Here is a 10,956-nt window from a genome sequence, read left to right as displayed (position 1 = left end):
GTACTGGGGATCAAACTCTGGACTTTGTACTTAAAAGGTAGGTGCAGAGCCATTGAGCCAAATCCCTGGTCCAATTTATTTTTATATTTGTCATCTTTAATTCATATTTTTAGCACATTTTTTCGATTAGCTTTATTAATTTTCTTGGACATTGTGCAAACCAAAAACTATTGAGTAACTTGAAATTTGAAATAATATCTATAAGCTTTAGAAATTGAGGGATACTTTGAAGAATTAAAAGTGGAAAATTTCTGTAAATCATTCATTAGAATGTTTTTTATTTTTCTAAAGTTCCAAACTGTTATAGAATTTATTTGCAGTAATATTTTCTATAAAATATTATCATTGATTCATAAGGAGTATTTCCGTTTATTATTGTGTCTTTTTATCCCTGAATTAAAATTATGAGAACTTTACATCTAAGAAATTTTCAGAGATGACTTTATGATTTACTCCCTGTCTTTAGCATAGAAGGAGGATTTACCTTCTATTACTGCAAAAGAACCCAGGGAAATATTTGTAAATAACTCTATTAGGATTGGAACAAAAAATCTCAACCAAACTATTGATACATTTTCACTTTTGCTACATATCTTGAATACCCAGATTTATTGACTTTTAACATTTAAGTTCTGAAGAAAAAAGTGGAAAGTATATAAAATTCCTTGTACCTCCTGTCCTTTACACCTGCACAACCTCCCTCCCTCTGCTAAATTTTAATGGTGTGCTTTAAATAGGATAGACTTGAATGTTAGTAAACACAGTGTTTTTATGTAATTTTATTTGATATGTCTGTTTCTAAAAATTAACATTGTTACCACTTATTATGTTTTGTATATAATCAAATCTGTATACCATTATGGGGATATTTGTTAATTTTCTGAAAATCATGAGTAGTTTTTATTAAGGGATTATTTTTTGTATCAGATTAAATTAAAAGATTTTTACATTTTAATATATGACTTAATTCTAAATAGATGTTTCTAGTCATTGTTACTGTTTTGAGATAGGAGAGTTTTACTTAGAGAACATGTTTGATATCATGTTATGTGTATTTTAAGTAATTGTGTATTTTTTCTTTATTGCTAAACTTCTTGCATTTGGGGAGTCTCCTTCTTTTATTGGTGATTTGGCTTCATGAGAGATTACTGATGGGAAATTTTAAATACACTATGTTAAATCGGAATCAGTCTTTCTGACCATCGATGGCATGTGGTGATTTGGAATCTGGTTTCTTTTGGTGCTTCTACTTGTAAACACATGATTGTTTTCCATAGTTGGATTATAGATCTATTGTAGATGGATTTCATAGCTAGGATTTTGAAATGATTAAAAGAAGGAACTTTATCTGGCATAATAAATCAGTTTATTAAACTTTAAAGTGTTTATTCTGCTGACTTGAAAGTTGACAAGCATGGCTTTATTGTCAGCAAAGGAGAATGTTATTTTCATCCCCCCAAAAGTCATCAGACATGTTCATTTTTATCACACTATAAAAAGGTGTGTTTTATGGAAAAATTTAGTACCCATTTGTTTCTTCTTTGCAAATTCTAAGACTTCCTTTCCTTTTTTCTTTTTTCTTTTTTTCCTGTCTCATTAAGTGGATTTCATGTAGAATTATTTCTTTGGTATTATCAAGCCAGTTATAAAAGTTTGCACTTTTATAAATGGCATTAGCTTTTCTTATGTTCGCTGTTTCAAACAATGTCAGTATAATTTTATGATCTTTCAAGGCCAGTTGAGTTTATCACCTCTAGTTCAGTGTTAGTGCTGCAAATAACCCTTAACTGATTGCCTTTGTCTCTTTAAGAGAAAATGCGTAGAGTCAATTAAGCAACTAATTAACCTTTATGTGCATGGTGTCACTTTCTGCTCTGAAATTAAGCATGCTCTGTCCTTTTATTCTTTTTCACCAACTACCACGCTAATGCATGTTGAAAGGAACTTTTATTAACAACTCTAATACTTGACTTGTAGCTTGTCTGCTCACATAAATGCTTGCTGTGGAGAAAGCATTATTTCCCCACTTCCTGCATGCTTATACACTGTAGGTTTTAAATGAAGTGGAGAAAGCACCCAAAGATCTGAGAAAAGAGCTCATGAAACGCAGGAAAGAGGAGCTTGCACAAAGCCAGCATGTTCAGGTAACAGCAGCAGCTTAATGCTACTAAAAACAGAGCAACATTGTCTCACGGCTCAATAAACCTGGCTGAAAGGGTGGATTTTTTTTATTATATGATGAATTTTTCCCCATCCTGAGATTCCCAGGATCTTTCTTTTAGTGCTGAATTTACACTACTGGTGATGTTTAAGTTGCTAATATGAAAGTGAGTGGATGGTTTAGGAAGTTGACTCCAGATGAAGGAAACAAATGTTAATATAAAACCTACTGTTAACTAATTTTAATGATGATAGAAGTTGTATTTTTAAAGTGTTAACGCTAGTTTTAATAGAAAAATTTTAGGATAGAAAGTAGAGAGTGAGTATATAAAAGTTGTGCTTAGAAAAAGAATGACTATTAAAATGCTGGCATTTCTCTAAAGTTTGAAACTAGAAGAAAAATGTTAAATGGTAGATTAAATATTACTTTCAAGCTTAGTGACATAAGCAACTTTCAAATCATATTTTAGCTGGGCATGATGGCATATGCCTGTGATCTCATCACCCGGGAGGCTGAGGCAGGAGAATCACCATGAGTTCAAGTCCTGCCAGGACTATATATGAAGACTGTTTTTCAAAAAGCAATAAAATCAGATTTTAAATATTAAGTATATTGTTATTCTTTTTGATTCAGAATCCAGCAATTCAGTGAGTAGACTGTTTTTACTTATATGGAGTTAAAGACACTTGATTTTAGGTTATGGTAAGGTTTTGTCATAAGATGAGTGTCTTACAAAAGTAAATTCATATTTTTTAACAGAATTTCTACACATGACTTTACAAGGTCTTTTATACTTAAAAAGGTGAATGCTTTAATTAAGTTTGTATTCATCTTGGGAGGCAAAGAGAGAAATGAGCTGAATGATTAGTTTAAAATGTCAATAAAAGAAAGAAGAGAATGAAGTATATATTAATTATTGCTTTGAATTATTCTTTTAATGTGATTTTATGTGATTTTAAAAAGTGGTTCCAAACTTCAGGACTTTATAGTCCTGTAGAGGAAATGTAGAAATAACAAAAACCACTAGGGATCAGCATATAGATTGCCATAGCCTTTTTTGTCAAATAAGTTATTTTTAAAACTGCCATTTATTTGTCACTGTCATTTCAGAGGAGAGGATATTCTATGAAAAATAAGGAAATTATAATCTTAGAATTTAAAATTCAGTAAAGCTAGCTTATTTGAATGAAATTAGCATTTGGCCTGGGCCTGCCGTAGGGTGGCTAGTTGAAGGTGACAGTTGTGAGCACAGCGTTTGCTTTCTGCCGAGTGCTGCTGAAGCTCCCGTGCTCACACTCCTTGCAGCGCAGCTCCATTTCAGAGGAGAGAACTACGCTCAGGCGGATGCGGGCTCGGGGTCCCCAAGCACAAGTGCAGAGCACACTTGCTCACCACACTCCTGCTTCATTCAGGTTAAGTGGCTCCCAGACAGGATAATGACTAACAATAGAGTCTTGCCTTACAGAGAAATACAGGCTTCTTTATCAGACTTGAGAGTTGAGATTGAGAATTCAGTGTTGCATGAATTTGGTGACCCAGTGCTTTGATAAGTCTTTGTTGATGATTTTTCAAATAATTTTGGGGCTAGCCTACATTTTTCCAACTAAAACTGAAATCGGTAATAAGCTTTTCCTGTAAATTTAATGGAAAGTTTAGAATCTTAACAGATTTCAAAAGTATTTGTTTACCCCTTTGATGAAGTCACCAAAACTTGATAACTTTACAGTTGAAAGGTTTTTTTTTTTTTTTGAGAATTCATTTATAATAGCTATGTAGTTGTAGAGCTAGAATGTATTTGACACTTAGTCCAGTGGTTTTCAGATTATTCTTCCAGGAGCTTTTTAGTGGGCCAGGACTGTGGGGTCTGGGAGCTCCTGCTTCTACTTTAACTAAAGCAGCACTGGTTTTTGTTTTTTAATTTATTTTTTCTATTTGGTATGTGGGATTGAACTCAGGACCTTATGCTTGCAAGGCAGGCACAGTGCCACTGAACTAAATCCTCGGCCCTAGTTTTTTGTTTTTTAAACAGAGCTTTTTGGTGAGCTTTTAAAAAGGAGGTTCAGCTGTCGAGTGTTCTAAACTTAGCAACACAGTAGAGATTAGAAACCACTGATGGAGTTCAAATCTTTCATTCTACAGATAAGAAAGAGGCCCTCTGGTCATTGAATTGACTTGACCTGGGCTTCCAGAAACTAAGCATCTGTGTAATTATTCCTGAAACTTACAGAAAATCATTCAGATATATTCTCACCTGGAAGGTGCACTGTATTCTGATCCACAGGGTGTTGCTCAGGTCATGATTCAGTCTTTTCAGTTGTCATCCTGTGCAGTCTTCAACGCCCAAATGCAGGACGTAAGTCCCAAGTACTTGTGGGAGGATGCCTTCTGTCCTACCTGCTCTTCCTGTGACTCACATGTGCCTTTTCATTGTTGCCTTCATTTGCTAAAGTCTACAGAATTAATAGGTGATTGTGTCAGCAGTGATGGTACTGTTAGTACCCTGCCATGAACTTTATGGTACAGTGTCCTTTAAAAAGTTTTTATATCTGATTCTCTTTGCCACCATCCTAATACAGGAATGGGATATACCCATTTTACAGACAAAGAAAGCAAGACACAGAAGACTTGAGTCATCTGTTGAAAGCCACTTGTGTGATTAATGGTAGAGCTGGAACTAGAACACTCAAAATAGTGTTCTTAAATCTACTCCATCACAAATTTTAATTTGAGATTTTCATTTTTTAAAAGAAAAGTAAAATATCTTCCCAATAATATTTTATAAGTTTTGCACATGTGAGAAATGGAATGCTGTGATTAGATTTTTATCTTTGTGTGAAGTGTTGATTGCTTATGTGTACGTAGACGTTTTAATTATGGATATGGTCAGAAAAGCCATGATAAAATATGATTTTTGTCTCTAGTTCCCATTTATTCACTTGTCAGTAATGAATAGTGAGTTGCAATTCTTGTTGCTGTAGTTTTAACTAGTCTATAATCCCAGGCTGTATTCTTTCTCACAGTTGCTGTAGGGAAGACTAGCTTATTTATGATTTTTGTTTGTGATGTTTGCTACATAACTGGAGTAGATAGAATACAGCTTTGATTTCAACTCCTCCTTTTCTCCCTCTTGCAAAATTAGATTTGAAAAAAATTATTGGCAGATGTTTCACTCTTTTTACAGTCTTCTAAATAAGTTAGCAAAATATAGATTCTTTTAAACAGAAGGGAGAAATTATGAAGTACAATCACTTTTCTGATCATTACCATTTTAAAGTAAATCTTTTGAGTTAAAATGATCAACTTCTGTATAAATAGCCAAGTATATCATAGTTTTCTAGAATCCAAAGTTGTAATTTTGATGCTTATAGTTATTTAATTAATAAAATAAAATTCCTTATCAGAATTTAAATTTGTACTTGTAGAGGGCACTCTTTTTACATTACAATTCATATGACCATTTTAAAAAAACTTTTGGCCTTTCTGGTTTTCTTATTGTTATTGTCTATTATGTAATTTCTAGTGATTAAGCCAATCTTTTTTTTTAAGGTAAATATATTTGGTATGATCTTTTTGTAATGTAAGATTTCTCTTGGTTCTTAAAAGTAATTTCTAGTTACAGATTCCATTATGAATGTATTATACTTTGCTTTTGAAGTTAGAAAATTTAAGGAGTATACAATAATACTAAAATTTCATCTTTTAAGGTAATTGAATATATTAATTTGTGTGTAAGGGACCTTATCAGATAGTTTTATCTTTAATATAAAAGATTCTTTGTATCCCTATGTTGTTATTCTTTGCTTGCTTATTTAACTGGGAGGCAGCCGGGTTCTTTGCAGACTCCAACTGTTAGGAATCACTTGAGCACATTGGTTTTATAGCTGCCTACCTTGTGCACACCTGTAATCCCAGCACTCAGGAGGCTAAGGTAGGAGGATGGCCGTGAGTTTAAGGCCAGAGCGAACTATATAATGAGGCCCTGCCTCAAAAGAATCTGCCTACCTTGACTTTTACCTGTCGCTCCTTATTTTATTTCCTAGAGCAACGCAGCACTATAGTTCTACCTGCTCCTGTGCTGCCGTCGAGCCCTTCTTCACCCTGAGTATTAGCTGCTTTGGGGCACACTTCTGTAGTCCTTTCTCTCCTCATTGTGAGGCGTGGTTTCTGGGCCCTTCACCTGAGCTTTGCGTTTTCTGTGGTTTGCTTCTGAGCTGTCGAAGGGTGGTGATGGTAAGGGAAGAGACTGACAGTTCAAGACCATTGGTGCTGGGGGTCAGCAGAATGGGAGTCCCCGAAGGCAAAACTTTTTATTTATTTTGTTAGCCCTGTAACTAGTATAGTGCCCAGCATTTAATGAGTGCTTAGTGAAGGATTTCTTTGAATTAAACTCTTACCGTGGGTAATGGACACATGATATATTATGATAATATGACCAAAATTTACATAGATAGGAAATTACATTGACTTTAGTAGAGTGATTTATATTTACCTTTTATTTTCACATATTTATTGACTTCATTCTGTACTTTCACATTTGATTTCTTTGAGTCTAAATATAAGGTTATCTACTAGTTAGACCCACTGTTTTTATTCATGAAGATATTTTTTAAAAATTCTTTATGCAAACCAGTGATTAAAATGTTGATCAAAAGAAACTTTTTACTATATCTGTAGGTTATGTTTATTAAACAAGTTTGGATATAGAAATTTTATAATTGAAATTAGGGAAACAATTTAATTTTTATTATAAATATTTACTATAAGTCAGGTTGGTGGCACACACCTATGAACCAGCACGCGGGAGGCTGAGGCAGGAGGATCACTGGGAGTTTGAGGCCAGCCTGGGCTACACAGTGAGTTCTAGGCCAGCCTGAATTACACAGGAAGACCCTGTCTCAAGTAAATAAATAAACAAACACAGATACACATTCAGAAAAAGAGGCTTGAACAACATTCTTTGTTATAACTCCTTTTTTTTTTTCATTAAGTTTATTGGTACTTTTTAGGTGTACAGTACAATTACATTCATCATTAAGATCTTGTACCTTTACATGATGTATCTTGGTTTTTATTTTTTCCCCATACCCCTACCCTCCCTTCACCCCCTCCACCCTTCCCTCTTTACAAAGACTTTGTTTCCATTTTCCCCTTTTCTCATATTTTTTCTTTTCCCTTCTTTCCTTTCCCCTACCCTTCTCACTTCCCTTACTTTTTTAACCCCTTTTTTCCTATTTCACATTGTCAGTTATACATTTTGAATCCTTATTTACATTTTTAGTTTTTTATACCAGAGAAACTATTTGGTATTTACACTTGTGTGTCCTTTTTATTTCACTTAAGAGTGTGGCCTCCATGTGCATCCATTTAGCTATAAATGACTCTAGTTTCTCATTCTTTATGGCTGAGTAGTGCTCCATTTTATAGAAAAACCACTCTTAAAACATAGGCATGGAGATTTTGTATCTGTTGAATAAAACTTAAAAAGTCTATACTAATATTTGAATTTAAATATTCTTTAAAATTTTTTGACTGTGATAAAGTTATATACTAGGTAACTATAGCCCAGTCAGTAAGCATACTTTGTAGAGGCAATTAGTCTGTGCTTTCTGCTACTATATATTTGTACAGTGCAAATTGTGATGCAGATGAAAGAGGAATATTGATGACTCTACGATATGGGTTTTTTTGTTGTTTTTTTTTCTTTTTGGTACCAGGGATCTAACTTGCACTTGTGAGGCAGACGCAGTGTCACTGAGCTAAATCCCAGGCCTTGACTCTACCCAGAGACACTGTCACAAGACAAAGCTCTTGAGAACCTGTTAGGCCTCAGGTGCCCTGAGAACCAGGCTAGTCTTCATCAAGACCTCCTCAGACTCTGCCCAAGGACAGATAGTTCCAAAATGGATTTTGGGGTTTGATCTTTAGAGGTGATGTGCTGCTTCAGTCTCAATTAAATCTGCAGTTGAATTGATCTGCAGATTTCTTGAGCTAGTCAGCTGTTAGCACTGCCAAGAAAGAGAGGGAGATCCAAATAAATGCAGTTATGCTTAATGGCATGCATAAATTTGGCAAGTTGTATGCACTCAGTTTTTGTTACATGAACTCATAAATTCCAAACTTGTTGGTAGAGTTTCATGACTATAGGAGTCTTGTTTGCGAACTTACAATGTTCCCAGTAGTTCTAGTTTTCATTTGTGTGGCCGTATAATACTTTCAATTGAATCCTCAAACGTTGTTCTTTCAGGCACAGGCTGTAGAGAGTCTCTCTTCCTCTGTTAGTGCAGTCATGGCATTTTTACCTTACTCTTTATAACTTAGAGAAACAGAGTGTAAAATTCTGAGGTTTTCTTTGCCTATGAGCTCATTATCACTGTTCTTCCTAAGAGGCATTTCCTATTTAGTCTTGTACTAGTCACACAGTAGTGGAATGAATAATTTTATAAGTTGTACATTTATTGTTTTCTCAAAGCAGCTAATGTCCTAGGGCGTTTTAGTTATGAATGGGTTATAAACATTTTTGTGTGTATCATTCTTAATAGTGAACTCAGAATATTTTGTATTGTAAAGGTTTTTTACTCAAGTCGAATTGGATGACTAATATGTTTATATTATGTATATACTATATAGTTTCAGTGATTTTAAAATCCAGCTAACTTTGTAAACTTGCTTTAGAAATCTTGTTAACCAGCGGTGATTGAGCACCGTAGCGGAACGCTTGCCTGGCATGTGTGATGCCTAGAGCTTGATCCCAGCACCACAAAGTCAGTCAGTCAGTCTTACTAAGTGTTAATATCTGTGGTCATGTATGTAAACAGATGCTTAGCTCAGTAGATATTTACTAACTGGTGGTTAACTGTATCTACTAGGAACAAGATTTTGTTCAGAAGCAGCAACAAGAATTAGATGGCTCTCTTAAGAAGATCATCCAGCAACAGAAGGCAGAGTTGGCCAACATTGAGAGGGAGTGCCTGAACAACAAGCAGCAGCTCATGAGAGGTACATGGGTTCCCTGGCACGTGTGTACACACAGAGGCGCATCTCTGAAACGCATCTTGGAAATTATCAGAATGCTTTCCTTTGCCAGAGTGGTAAAGGAAAAGATAAGGAAAGTTGTGTAAATAAGAAAAAAATTTCTAAAATTAAGGAACTGCAACATACAGAATTCCTTGATGACAATAGAAGTGAATATAAACATAGATTTAAAACAGGCTGCAGTGTGGCTCAGTGGTAGGTCAGGCACTGAACATGCACAAGGCCATGGCTGATTCTTAGCACCATTATACAGAACCCCCTAATGACCCCACCTTAAGTCATGCTCCTGTCCAGGTGATGGTAGAAATGTGTCTGAATCGCTTTGCAATTATAATTTGGCATGCTGCATATCTGCACGATGGAGTGGAACTTTAAGTATTTATTCCTCTACAAATTAGCTGTGGGTTTTTTCTTTTTACAGTACAAAATGGGATTGTCATGTTCCCGGTAGGATAGTCCTGTTTACAAGATGTTAAACTAGAATGGAAAGTGATAATAGGTACTTTCATGTTGGTAACATTTTATGTATAGCTCAGAATATCAATTTAGGTGTGCAAGGTAATACATATTGAGCACTTAGGTAAATACTAAAGTGAAGAGAGAGTACAGTAGTAAAAAGAGCCAAGTGACATTTTGAAAATTATTTCATTCTAGCTCGAGAAGCTGCAGTTTGGGAGCTTGAAGAAAGACATTTACAAGAAAAGCACCAGCTGCTCAAACAGCAACTTAAAGACCAATATTTTATGCAGAGACATCAGCTTCTTAAGCGCCATGAAAAGGTTAAAGCAAATTTTTCTTAATTTTTTGGTTCATTGTAAAGTTTACAAACATAGTTTTTATGTTTCTTGAGGATAAATTTTTAAAATTGCCTGTCTTTTGTCCTAAAATTTCTTTGATGAAATTTAGAGTTAAGTAGTTGTATCTTGGTCGTGACTGCGAACTTCTTTTCTACGACTTACAAGGAAGGTAATTGATTATAGTGAAGTCCTACATCAGTGACGGTGAACCTTTTAGTAGTGGGCAGCCACGGCTCACACACCATAGGTTGGCCGCCATGATACTGTAATCTTCATCTCAGAGGTAGCTGTTTTAGCTCCACTTCTGGCTCAAGTACCTTCAAAATGTGGGTTCTCTGTATAAGACTCATCACTAATTACTTTTCTTAAAATTAGTTTTTTCCTAGTATTCTGCTAGTCACTGTGATAAGGGAGCAGGTATCTGTGGGACATACGTGTGAACGTATGTGCGGGCACTGAGTGTTAAATTACATCCACACAACTGGATAGTGTTTTATGTGTTCCTAGGAAACTGAGCAAATGCTGCGTTACAATCAACGGCTCATTGAGGAACTGAAAAACCGACAGACTCAAGAAAGAGCAAGACTGCCCAAGATTCAGCGCAGTGAAGCCAAGACCCGAATGGCCATGTTCAAGAAGAGTTTGAGGATCAACTCAACAGCTACACCAGATCAGGACCGTGACAAAATTAAACAGGTGAATAGGCACTTACCCTCTCTAAGGGCTAAGTTTCCGAATGACTCTGAAGGGCCACATAATGGGGTTGGAGACATTTAGAGCCACCTCGGCACTGATGGTCACTCTCGCGCTTCCTGGCTGGGGCGGTGCACATGGCACATTCCAGTGTAGTCTTCTCCAGCTCGTGCCTACAGAAGGCAGAACCCTCTTCTCTGTGGCCCCAGACAGACCTTGAGTCCCAGGAAAAAGATGGCTTGGACAGTCTTGCTTTGTTTTTTTGTTTTTTTT

General features: G+C 35.5%; 1 protein-coding gene across 4 annotated transcripts in view; it reads left to right on the top strand.

Moving 5' to 3' along the window:
* Slk (STE20 like kinase) overlaps positions 1-10,956 on the top strand; it is a 73,366-nt gene that overhangs the window by 46,048 nt on the left and 16,362 nt on the right. For 3 of the 4 annotated variants that reach the window (XM_010626473.3, XM_010626470.3, XM_033761445.1), the window contains exons 13-16: positions 2,052-2,144; positions 9,028-9,157; positions 9,848-9,972; positions 10,498-10,686. In XM_010626473.3, the coding sequence (XP_010624775.1) occupies positions 2,052-2,144; positions 9,028-9,157; positions 9,848-9,972; positions 10,498-10,686 (537 nt within the window). The remainder of the gene's footprint in view (positions 1-2,051; positions 2,145-9,027; positions 9,158-9,847; positions 9,973-10,497; positions 10,687-10,956) is intronic. The other variant, XM_010626471.3, reaches the window with a different exon arrangement.

Source organism: Fukomys damarensis, unplaced genomic scaffold (genome assembly GCF_012274545.1).
Source record: "Fukomys damarensis isolate Sample0158 unplaced genomic scaffold, DMR_v1.0_HiC HiC_scaffold_8, whole genome shotgun sequence".
In the NCBI taxonomy this organism is placed as follows: domain Eukaryota; kingdom Metazoa; phylum Chordata; class Mammalia; order Rodentia; family Bathyergidae; genus Fukomys; species Fukomys damarensis.
The sequence above is the reverse complement of the archived record's forward strand: the minus strand, read 5'-3'. Positions and strand labels throughout refer to the sequence as shown.